Raw genomic sequence first — 12896 nt, 5'->3', positions numbered from 1 at the left:
AGGTCAACCACTCACTGGGGACCCTGATCATGAGAAAGAAATTCACAGAAGAATAAGATTGGGTTGGAGTGCATACGGCAGGCATTGTCAAATCCTACTGGGAGATTACCACTGTCGTTGAAAAGAAAAGTGTACAATCATTGCATTCTACCGGTGCGAACATATGGGGCAGAAACTTGGAGGTTAACCAAGAATCTCGAGGACAAGTTAAGAATCGCACAAAGAGCGATGGAAAGAAACATGTTAGGCTTAACGTAAAGAGACAGGAAGAGAGCGGTGTTGATCAGAAAGCAAACAGGGATAGACGATATTCTAATTGACATTAAGAGAAAAAAATTGAGCTGGGCAGGCCATGTAATGCGAAGGATGGATAACCGGTGGACGATTGAGTTACAGAATGTGTACCAAGAAAATAAAAATGCAGTCGGGGACGGCAGAAAACTAGGCGTGGAGATGAAGTTAGGAAATTTGCAGGCGCAAGTTAGAATCAGCTAGCGCAAGACAGGGGTAATTGGAGATCGCAGGGAGAGGCCTTCGTCCTGTAGTGAACCTAAGTATAGGCTGATGATGATGATCATGATGATGGCAGGATGATCATTTTTAAGCTTTATGGAAAATTTAAAAATCGCCTGTGGTGGATAGCGTAATTGTTGTCCTTGAACGGAATTGTTCGAAGAGGCGGACATTACTAGCACGAAAAATTGAAACACATTTCATACCAATAATAAAAATTCATCAGTTAACTTCTTAAGGAATTACTTCAGGGCATACATTGCATTTTCCGAATTGTAGCCGGTGAGTTTGCAAGACGTATTCATTTGATATGAAGCTCCATGATTACACTAGTTTCGATATATTTCCCAATACGTAACAAAATACATGGGTGTTCCAGGTGCTTTTGTGCTTAAATGCATAAAAGTACGTTTTCTTAAAAAAGTAAGTGGAACGACGGTGCGTTTTTACGGCGAATTTGATGGCGCATGTTTCCAAACTGGTCTCATTCTAGAAATTAATTCCAAGTGGATGCGCCTTCGAACCTCACCGGATACAATTCGTAAATTGCCATATGTGCAGTAAAAGATAATTACTGGATTTTCGCTAATTATTTGAAAATGTGTTTCGATTTCTCGAGCAAGTAATGTCAGTCTCGGAATAATCCAGCTCAAGGACTAGTATCATGTTACCTGCAACGTGCTATTAAAAAAAAGTCCATAAAAGTTATAACTGATCACCCTGTATAGCGAATGTGAGGTATACCATACAAAGTGCACGGCTCAATAAAGTAAGTTGTAAATGGGTAAAAGGCGCCAATCAATAATCCTTTTTATTGAAAAATGACCTCTCTGCAGTTTTAGAACTAGTGTCGTAACACTCTAAATGGATGCTTGATTGCAATATGAATAAAAATTTGTTAGTTTTTCCGACAGAGCACAAATTTAGAATTAAGAGGCAAGCAAACAAAAAGATATGAAAAAATTGGTACCCGGAGAACTAAAAATTTGCGAGTCGTTATTTCTTTCACTCACATACACTTGCGCATTTTTCATAAAGCTAATAGATGAGAACAAAGTACAAAGCAGTTACATTTTAAATATTTAAAAGGAGGGCCAGTGTGTTATTTCTCAATTCAGGAACATACACATTTACACTCGCGCGTCGCATGAACAACGCAATTCTTGCTATAAAACCATTTGCCTGGTCGTGAGCTGAGGGAAATCCTGACTGTCATTGGTGTCATATTGACGCGGTGTTTTAGCAAGTAGAGGTTACTCGGGAGATGTGAATCTATGAGCAAGGATCACGTGCGGCTTATTCTACAACAAAATACATTGAAATTGCCTGCCTCTCTTATCTTTGCCTGCTATTAGCCACAAAGTATACGTAGTACCTAATAGTTGTCATTACAATAGATAGAACAAAACAGAACCTCAGGCTGCCGTGTTGGCGTTCATTCTTGCTTGCTGACCTTCTGAAAGGTCGAAATAATTCCGAGAAATATTTTCCTTTTACTCGGCACCCGTTCATGGCAGAAGAACGCGGCACTACTCAGCGTTTTGTGCGAGCAGTGTTTCTCATAGAGAAAATGTAATGGAACGACCATGTATAACCCTAATCACTGAATTTCTGGACCAAAAGCAATGTGTACGTGGGACTACAATATAACTCTACTAGAACAAATTACTCGGCGCACCGTTCTCTCGCATATCATTTTTCATCGGTAATCACCTGTTGGTTACCACAATATCTAGTAAGTGAAGGATGGCTGTTTAACCATATCAAGTGTGAGCGCCAGCAGAAGCGACGGTTTGCGCTAGGTTTAACAACGTGGTATAATATGGGCTGAAAGAGAGGTCGTAAAGGTGCTGAAGATATGCATTGATTCTATTATACGTGAACAGAACCTATGCGTGCGGCCAAGGAGTACTGGCAACACATTTCTGACACATTATTATTTGCTTCAATTGGTGATCTCGCAAATTACAACCTCAGAAGAAAATACTGGCGAGCTTCTGACGCCCAAACTAGTTTAGTATATTAGATTTTCTATAGACACTTTCGGTTTCGTTTCTACTGTGTCACGACGTCCTGACGCTGAAGGTAGTCTCGTGAGAACAGAACATTCCGAGATTTTGACAATCGCGGCAGCTTGCTTGGTCAACTGCTATGGTGCTACATCGGCTCTCACAATGAGTAGCAGCAAAGGAAGCGACCAATTGAGATAAAGTGAGTGTCAAAGCGGCTCGACGTCCTTCAGCCACGTGACTATATTCTGTGCCATCACGTCACGACACAGTTGAAACAAAACCAAAATTTGTTGGAGGAAAGCTATTATAATACATTATTTCGGGGGATCCGAGGCGTGCCTTTATTTTTTCCAGAAGTCTAGGACTTTCATTGATGGCTTGCCCTAGTGGTCATATTTGCAGACAAGGGAATAAGACTAAAGAACCGGAACAGGTATTTACTGAAAGTGACCCCATAGTAAACCACTTGCACACACTTCAATTTATTCTTCGTCAGCCACGACCTAGTAGCGGCAATTACGGCCACGAATTATCACGTCAAAAAAGTGTAGCGAAGCGCGACTATAAAAAAAGAACTATAGTCGAGTGCAACTTTAGAAGGCAGCGGCATTTGCCCCTCAAAAGCGGATGCACGCGAGCCTCCACCAATGGGCCTGAACTCTAGGCTGACGTCATGAGCAGGACGGCCGGTGACCCAGCTGACGGAGAACATGCAGCCCGCGCTTTGAGCCGGGCCGCGCTGCGTCAGTGGGACAACTTCTTTAGTGGCGGTGGAAATCGTTTGCCCCGCTTCAGGCATCTGGGCGGGGCCTCTCCGGCCTTCTTAAGTTGTCCCCCACTATAGATTTTATTGTGGAGTGTATGGAGGCTCACATATGGACGTAAGTCCATATGTGAACGGCTTCAGGCTTCTACAGGTGTGCACAATAAGAAAATATGGTTGAAGGACTTTTTTTCTTTTTTCGCTGTATTTTACTTCAAATGTTTAACGAGGGAAGCCCATATTCTACCCAATTTGATGGTAGGCTTGCTAGCGGCTCTTTTCGTCTACAAACTGGCAGTAGAAATGCGAGTATCGATATGTGCACTGCCATTTTCCCATGTCACTCCGTGCGAAGAATAACTTGCAATGGGGCTTGCATGAGCCATGCGTGTTGTAGAAAGTCATCGCTTGTACACAAATAACTTGGGAATTTTCATTCAACACGGAGATCACATTATTTAGAATACATTGTCCCAAGAGGAAATGGCAAAGCGAGAAGCTCAGAATAAAGGGTTCCTCACTTTTTTCGATACCAAACCCGAACTTCGCCCTCGTCCTCTACCACTAAGAGAGCGTAGCAATGTACGCGTACTTTAGGGCCAGCAATTGGATTGTATTGTATGTCAGTAAGAATCATTCAGGCACGAAGTGCTATTTTGTCCTTTCAGACATTACGAACTTTACTGAAATTCAGTTTTTGTTTCCATGTGGAATATGCAGATATTTGGAACACTTTCATTTATAACACGCAATGAATAGGTCCATTCATTATTCTACCGAAAGTCAACGGCCATGGGTTTATTCACTAATGCTTGTGTACATTTCATACATAAGCACAGAACCCTTTCAAGGTTTTACTTTAGGTGTTTTGCGTGGAGTCATAACAGAGATATGTTTAACACAGTATGTACTAAACATCTGAGTACAGTATGTTTTATCACATATACTTTTATATAACGGTTGCCTCTATGCGTGCAATCATACAAACTGATTGTGCAAATAATGAATAAGTAAACTGGACCTCTTTCTATTCATCTGTTTCATTGTCGGCAAGATTGCTGGTGGGATATCCCTGATAGGACTTTTCAAGCGATCAAAACTTGTCTCCACAAAATGCTGTTTGATTAAATACAAACTAATTTCCCAATGACAACTTCATTTATTTTATGCCTCCTTTCGGATTTAAGCAAATGGAGTTCGAAGACCAAATGCCATTGTTTCTTTCCTTTTATAAGATATATATAGGTTCCTTTAGTATTTAAGCTTTTATCTTTACTCTTGCGTTCATTTCAGATGCTCCTCAGACGGGTCGAAGAAAGTAGAAAAGGGAAATGGTGCACTTCAAGTTTCGTGTTTTGAAATGTTGCTATTATTACAAAACTTTATGAAAAATGTTGACAAGTAGAATAAAAATCGTGTTCTGAAATCAGTAGATCGTAAGTTTTTATTCAAAATTCAACAAACCCAATCACATTCAGTGCAGTGTCTGGATAGAAAAACGATTTCTGATTATTCATGTATTTAGATAGCAGCCCCAAAGCTAAAGCTTCCCCTTGAGTTCGACTTAGTATAATATATTTCTTCGTAGGATATGTTTGTAAAGCTGCTTGGGAAGGAAGAAGAGGAAAAAGAAGAAGAAAGTACATTTGCTAGTTAGAAGAGCGCCTGGTTGGCTAAAGAATAACTAAATGCTTAAGTCTCGAATTCTGTGGCGGTTAGTGTAAATAATTTAGAAAATAGTACAGTTGCGTGCAGCGGAAAATTTTAAAGCGCTATGCTGAAACGTTCATTACAGACGTCCTCTTCCTCTCCAATTCTTCTTAGTGTATGGCTGAAATTTTATGAAGATATAACCTCACAATCTAAAAAAAAATGCAGTGTCTGTGCAATATTACAGAATCCAGCAAAATGTCCAGCGAAGCTCTTTCGACGTGCACTTGCAAGGAGAACACTAATCAGTTGTAAAGGTAACACAGTGTTCAAAGTTTACAGAGTCTATCTTTATCTAGAGGACCTTAATGGTTCATTTAGGTGTGAACAATGGCAAAAATACTTCTTGTTAACTTCTGGACTAATTTTCTGGAAAGTATTTTGTAGTCGAGCACATTTGGTAGCAGAAACTCTCGACACGGGAAAAAATCGCAAGAGAATATTGTGCCCTGAAACATTGATCATGCTTAGGTAAAAAAAAAAGTTGACAGTCACTTTAGCCTGCGCTAAAGAGGATGAAGGCGAAAGCCTGCGCGCTCACGAGACATTAATTAAATTAATACATGACATTCTCATTCGCATGCGTTATTTCCTATTACTTGTTGTTTCCGACCAAAGGTTGTAGTAGGTTCGAGTGCCCTAATTAACTGTGTACTAATTAACTGTGCATTCAATAACTTCGCCCTAATGAACCTCAAAGGTCGTGCGTGCGACTCCTGCTAAAGGTCGTGGGTTTGAGTGCCTTAACTCCATCTGAAATAACTGCGCCTTGATTAACTTCGCCTTAAAACCAAATTTCAAGGGTGCGACTCCCACTAAGGATTGTTGGTTCGACTGCCTTAAGTAACTCTATCTTAGTTAACTGTGCCTTAATTAACATCAAGGGGCGTGGGTTAGACTCCTACCAAAGGTCGTGTGTTCGACCATCAATCGTGACACCATAAATGTTGGCGCCATCAATATTCGTGCCATTGAATTTTCGGGACTGTCAAATTTTCAACCCATGAGCGATCCAATGTTCTTGGTCAGAATACGTACAATTTATTGCTTTTTTTACTGAGCCAAATAAACGAGGAAAACGCATCAATGTGTTATACTATGACGTCACATGAAAGAACCATGCCAGTAGAATATTATAAAGTTGTTCACTGTACCTAGTTTTACACTTGATTAAAAAAAAGTTGCCTGCAACCAACAATTGCTTCTTCAGTAGAACTTCCAAGAGCGCTTATGTCACTTTTTTTTTCGAGAAAAATACTTTGGTGAAACCTTATTCACAAGATCACCAACTCGACCTGCTGTTTCCATGATAATCAGCGATGGTCACTTCTGGGGTTTGCGACGTTTCGCGTGGACTGACACCACTGGGGAATTTTTCGATAGCCTAACATCTCGCTTGGAATGGCCATTGCACTGAAACAGTGATATAGCAACGGGCACTTACCCGGACAGTGTACAGCGAGGGCGCATCCTGTGTAAGTATTTCAAAAGCAAACATTTTTCTTACTGTAAAAGATAAGCTTCCTTGTTTCTTCACAGTGTTACGCATAAAAGAAAACCGTGTTGTTTTTAATAAGTACTATGCAATACAATTATTAGTAACAGAATTGTTATAGGCATTTATCACATGCGCTGATTCAGCAACACTTCGCATAGAAGGAATGTTTCGCCGACATAGTTTTTGAGCTAGCCACAGCTTTTCGTTTAAAGTAAACGTGCCAGTGTCGACCTCGATATAGCAAGCGTGCCACTGTCGTACTGAAGGTGCAGCGCAATGACTTGGTATACTGTCGAGAAAAGCACGCAAAGAGCACGTGGCGAAGTGATGCAAACGGCGGAAGTCGGAATAGAAAGCTTTTTTTCTATCTGCTATATCGATTGTCTACGCAAAGGCATAAAAGCTTGCGAATGGAAGCAATTGTATGCAGACTTCTGAGGCAGCAAATCATGACGCCGGTTTCTCGCTTGAACATTTTAGTCTCTCTGGCCTTAATTTATCTTCTGTCTACGCTTGAACCATTTCCGAGGCATGTTCTTGCAGGAAAGGCAGAACTTGAAGGAATTGAAAATCCGGCTTTTCAACCCGACAGTCCTCCCTCATCACCACAGAATAGGAGTACGTATTCTTCTAATTTCTTGCGTGACACCGTGAGCCTAAATAGAAGCGTTATATACATACCATGTACCAAAAAAATTGCCTGAATATGCACAATAGACCACGGTAAGCACATAACCGCGATGTTCAACTGGGACGTATTGATTGTCATTGATTTACAGTAGCGTGGGCTATTGTAGAATGGTACATACCGAGTGCTCTATTAAAGACCGGTACATACTCATGCCACAAGGCGAATCCCTGAACTCCAGTGACCGATGTCGGCGTCAAGGGTTCGTCGAAGAGCGGCACATAGGTACACAGTGACTCATGCCCCGTGACCCAAGCTGCTCCGAAGGTTATGTTTCCATCAGCACAGCAGCTCGACGCGCTCCCATGAAACCATGGACAAACGAGAGACCTAAGTTTGCTAGACACGGCTAGAGAAAGACACAGACAGATGGATAGATAGATAGATAGATTGATAGATAGATAGACTCTGAAAAGTGCGTGAGGTGCCCTAACACTGTTAGTCGCATTAAACTATCAGCGAGGGTCTTAAACAAAAATGTTGACGTTTGCCTGATGGTCTTCCTAGCACGGTCCTGTGAATGAACACTATGACAAATGAAATTATACCCACAGCACAAACCACACTCACGCCAGAATACCATTAGATAGGGCATATTCAGTACTATAGTATCAAATATGCCGAATTATCGCTACTGTACGATACATATTTCCTGAAAAAAAAAGCAGTCTCGGGCCTCCGAATGGGTGTATGTTGCGGTTTTGGCTGCAGCAGTGTTTTGCACTTGCACTCTCTGAGCCATTTTTTTATGCTGCCCAATTCGTAGCAAAGTGACACACCAGTGCTGGAACTTATTTCCAAAAGCAACTGTTTTATTGCGAACAGTAACAAAATATTAGCCTATAATCACAAAAAATACAGCTAGAGCTCCCTCAAATACAATGACCATTGTGCGAAGCATTATATGATAGCTGCTTATTTGCGCGTTTACGAGCTATACGTTTTTACTTCTCACCTTCCCTTAGATTACGGCAGCGCTGCCTATACGTGGCTGTTCTGGCGCATGGCGTAGAAGCAGCGCTCACCTGCTTTGCAGGTGAGAGCAGGAGCAGCTGTTGATAACGGCGAACGGCGCCCGGCGTCCAATAAATTCCACCAATGAGCGTGCGCTTCCGCGCCAGGTGCGTGTCAGTTGCGTGGCAGCTGTGCTTGTAGCGCGTGAAGGTGACTGAGTTTCGGACATTGTTAAGGGTGATGTGCCTTCATGCCCGGAGGACACAAGAACCCCAAATATTGTATGGTCACGTAATTCACCTTAACTGTACCCTTACTAGATAGATCATACATATCGGCTATATTATCAAACTCCTAAGTGAGCTTATCACGTCACACCCCTGGGAAAAAGAAGAAATTGAGTTATATTTTTACCTAATTGTCTAAGTACTCCATATATTCTCATTATTTTTGGAGATTAAAAACATTATTCGGTCTAGCTTAAGATTGTAGCAAGATTTTGCCTGATTTGAATGCAGAAACTTCAGTTGTTATGGCAAACGAAAAAAATGAAATTGACCTTTCGTGTCCTTGCTAAGAGCTTCCTAACAATGCTCACATTAAAATAACGCAAATAAGCCGATAGTATAGAGCAGCGAATTGCCCAACCTAAACCGCCTTACCCTACGAACCATGATCTTATGTTATACGAGCGTGCCGATAGAAGATGTATCAGATATTGCCACGCGTGTTTTACACGCTTAATTCATAATCATCATAAGCATAAGGGGAGACAATTTTAGGAGCTGGTTTGATATAGAAGACGACGCGAGCGGCGTTGGTTGTTGTAGACGCTTCAGTAAAGGAGCCGTTCGCTGCCATTGGACTTCTCTCGCCTTTCCTCTCGGAACAAACTGGTGGAGGTGCGGTGTAGACCAACACGTTTCGCAATCTGGACTCGAAGCTCCAGACAGCACCAACTTTTTGACCCCAAGTCCCCCGAAGAAACCATCGCCTACACGGACTGCCAATCGAGTTCGATCTGCTGGCAAGCCAGTCGAGAAGAATGTCCACCACTCCGACAGGCCACACACAAGAGACCCAAAACTCCTCCTGTCGCATGGATTGCTTAGGCGCCATGAACGCCACGGTCTTTCCATGGCAATGCACTTGAAGACCTTGAAGATTGGTCTGATGACTTCAAGCTAGTCGCCAGCCTTAACTATTGTGAGGACGCCAGGAAGATCATTAACGTCTACATGACGCTCGAGGATTTTGCGCGCATGTGGTTTGCGAACAACAAATATTCTCTGAAGAGTTAGCAGGAATTTCGGCGACAGCTTTGCGACATCTACAGCAGCGCTGAAAGAAAGGAGCAAGTCGAGCAAGCCCGCACGTCATAGAACGAGAGGCCAAATGAGAGGGTCGCAATGTTCGTCGAAAAAATGTCTCGGCTGTTTCGTCGAGCAGGTACCTCCGTGTCCGAGAAAAAGATGGTGCGGCTCTTGATGCGTGTAGTGAAAGAGGAACTCTTTGCCGGCCTTGTGCGTAATCCTTCTACTACTGTAGCGGAGTTTCTTCATGAGGCCGCAAATATGGAGAGGATGCTTCAGCAGTGGTCATTGCAATATGAGCATCTCACAGCCACCGCCTGCTCCCTCGCGACAGGAAACTAAAGTGAAAGTCTCCCAGACATCGTACGCCGTGTGGTGAGAGAGGAACTCCCAAAGTTTCAAGCAGCAAGCCCCAACCGCAAACCACAGACGTGCTTTCTGACGAGATTTGGCAGGTAATGGAACCTTTGCCACTCCTTGATCAATTACGCCGAAGCGGTGCGTGTGCTAGCCCCAACTACAGCCCATTTCTCGTCTCCGATGGGACAGACAGCAACGCGGTTTCCGAGTGCAGCAACTCCGCGTACAGGTACATACAGATACCCTCAACAGAACATGGGGAAGACAAATGTGCCGCGCGGCCGACGATCGTTTAACATATTACCACTGTGGTAGAGCTGGTCACTTGTACCGTGATGGTACGTTCCGTCAAATGGGTCTCGCCGATTTCAGCCGGATGCGCGGTGCCCGCGCTACGACGAGCGCCCTCAGGAAATCGAAGCGTATCTGTCAAGACAGCATCAACTTTCGGTTCCTGGACGACGGCAGTCTCGATCCTAGGAGCTTTGTGTCCTCTAGCAGTAACACTACCACATTTGATTCTGTCAGCCGTAGCGGCTCCACCCTTTCCAGGGAAAACGAATGACTGCGAACTGCAGGGGTGAGGCCGCTCTCCATCTAGCAATCAAATTTCCTTCCTCGACGCAACGTGTGACCGAATCGAAACTTACCTGTGAGTGACCGATTCCCGGCTTCTCACCCGATGCCAACGTTTCCACTGACATTATCGTTTCTGTTTATGGTCAAGTAACTGCTCTGGTTGACACCGGTCCCAATTACTCTTTCCGAAAGGTACACTTGCAGCTGCATTGCGGAAGGTTACGACGCCTGGAGAAGGTCCCCAGCGCCGCGCAGCCGCTCGTTATTTTGTCACACCAACATGTTTAATCCATAATCATCATAATCATAGGGCGCGACAATTAAGGTGCTGGTTCTATATATAGTAGAAGACGTCAGCGACGTTGGTTGTTGTTGCCGCTTCAGTAAAGGTGTCGTTTGCTACCAGTGGACATCTCTCGCCTTTCCTCTCGCAACAAACTTGTGGGGGTGCGGGGTAGCATGGTCGAAATTCAAATCCGAAATTCTACCTTTGTTGGTTCTTTTGTCGTAGTGCCTCATTGTTCGTGGAAATAATCTTGAGGATGGATTTTTTTTTCGGAAATGTCAAGCCGTCAATAACATGCGCAACCTGATCGTGATATTCTCTACATAACGTACCGTACCCTCATATAAATGCACAGCACAGGGAACAGTATTGCGTGTCATTGAGATCACAGTTACAGTACGTTGGACAACTCTGTAGAAGATCGTCGCCGGAGAATAATCAGGTGACGATAATGAAGGGGCCGCCGGTGGTGCTGCTTTGACCTCACGACGAATGATGTGGGTTAAGTTGTCACACCGCGAAAGCTGGTGGAAGAAATCGTCACAGGATGACGTAGCAGCTGTGTTGGGCAGTCGCGTGATGTGCTGGGATACCCGGTGGCTTTTAGCATGCTCGAGACGGCGGCACTCCTTGAAGATCGTATCGATGCTGGTGACGTTCGTAAACACCAGTAAATTGAAGGCGCCGTCAGCAATGCCTTTGAGGACGTGATTAACCTTATAGCCCTCCGACCCATTCGGGTCAGCCTTGGCACAAAGGGCCAGGACATCGAGAATGTACGACACGTAGGACTCGGTCGACGTCTGAACACGTGTGGCAAAGGGCCTCCTTGGCATTGAGTTGGCGAACGAACGGATTGTCAAAAAAGTAGCGGAGCTTCTTTTTGAACAGATTCCAGCTCGAGATCTCCTCTTCGTGAGTCTGGAACCACACCCGTGGAACTCCGTCAAGGTAGAAAAGAACGTTGGCAAGCATAGCAGTCGGATCCCGCCTGTGACTGGCGCTGACACGTTCGTATAAGCGGAGCCAGTCGTCGACATCAGGACTGCCAACTCCGGTGAAAACACCAGGATCCCGAGGGGGGAAACGGCCGGTGACGTAGGTCGGAGCTGCAGGCGGAGACGCTTGCGTAGATGAAGTGCCGGCAGCAGGAGCCGATGTTTCAGTGGCGCCGCTGCGGCCGCTGCGAAGCTCCGTGACGTGTAGGGGGAACGTCCGCACCTCCATCAAATAATGTTACGTGTCACTGATGCCCAAGTCTATTTACACTTTATTTACAGGGAAGATAACGGAGGCCAAAATGGCGACCCTATAGCAAGCGGGAACCCGTCGTCTTCCTTCTCCTCAGTGTAGCCACACTGTGGCGGCGGCTGTTCCGTATCAATATCATTGTTGTCATGCCGTCATCGCCCAGCGGTCTTTCTATCATCATCATTTTAGTGATGTCACCCCTTGTTTCCATGCCGTCATCGTCACGCCGCCTTCGTCGTTCTACCGGAAACAATCCTTCATCTTCATTCTATCCTAGTTATGCTCGCGTCATTCTGTAGGGATTATACTGCCGTTTTCATGCTATCGCCATCATTGTGTCATCACCATACAATCGTCATCATGCAGCTGTTGTCATACCGTCGTCGTCATTTCATCGTGTCCCTGCCAGCGTCGTTATGGCAGCTTCGTCATACAACTCTCGTCATGCGGTCATCTTCACGTCGCGTTTGTCATACAGACTTTATGACAATGCCGCCGTCTCACCATCGTCGCCAAAGATTCGTTTTCATCTCATGGTCATGGTATCGCTCTAATGCCATCGTCGTCATTGCATTGTCGTCTTGCATTCGTTACAGCACCGTCATCGTCAGACAGTCATTGTTACACCATTCGTTATGTCGTCTTCGTATTCACGCTGTATGTTTGCTACCGCCATCGATTCAGTAACACAGTCGTCGTCATGTCTCGATGTTCATGGTAGACATTGCAAAGCGAGTCCCATGCAAGGTGGCACAATCACGGAGCATGTAGGTAATAGCCGAAGCAAAGAAAGTCTAAGGAGGACCACTAGAGATGTTAAATAAGCACAATTTAAGAATCGTGGCATGTCGATACATTGCTCGAATGGTAATCGAATTACTATCTAATGTCATCGTGAGATGATTTCTCCCGTAATGTCTTATGAATGTGAACTGCGACAAAGCGTTCCTTGAGTGATTTCGTTAGTTT

General features: G+C 44.2%; 1 protein-coding gene across 5 annotated transcripts in view; it reads left to right on the top strand.

The window, feature by feature from the left end:
• Window positions 1-4709, top strand: part of LOC119465043 (serine/arginine repetitive matrix protein 1-like) — a 37589-nt gene extending 32880 nt beyond the window's left edge. For all 5 annotated transcript variants that reach the window (XM_049655908.1, XM_049655909.1, XM_049655907.1 and 2 more), the window contains one exon: window positions 4582-4709. In XM_049655908.1, coding sequence (XP_049511865.1) covers window positions 4582-4610 — 29 coding nt within the window. In that variant the 3' untranslated portion in view covers window positions 4611-4709. The remainder of the gene's footprint in view (window positions 1-4581) is intronic.
• The last annotated feature ends 8187 nt before the right edge of the window (window positions 4710-12896 follow it).

This window comes from Dermacentor silvarum, chromosome 9, assembly GCF_013339745.2.
Source record: "Dermacentor silvarum isolate Dsil-2018 chromosome 9, BIME_Dsil_1.4, whole genome shotgun sequence".
Classification (NCBI taxonomy): domain Eukaryota; kingdom Metazoa; phylum Arthropoda; class Arachnida; order Ixodida; family Ixodidae; genus Dermacentor; species Dermacentor silvarum.
The sequence above is the reverse complement of the archived record's forward strand: the minus strand, read 5'-3'. Positions and strand labels throughout refer to the sequence as shown.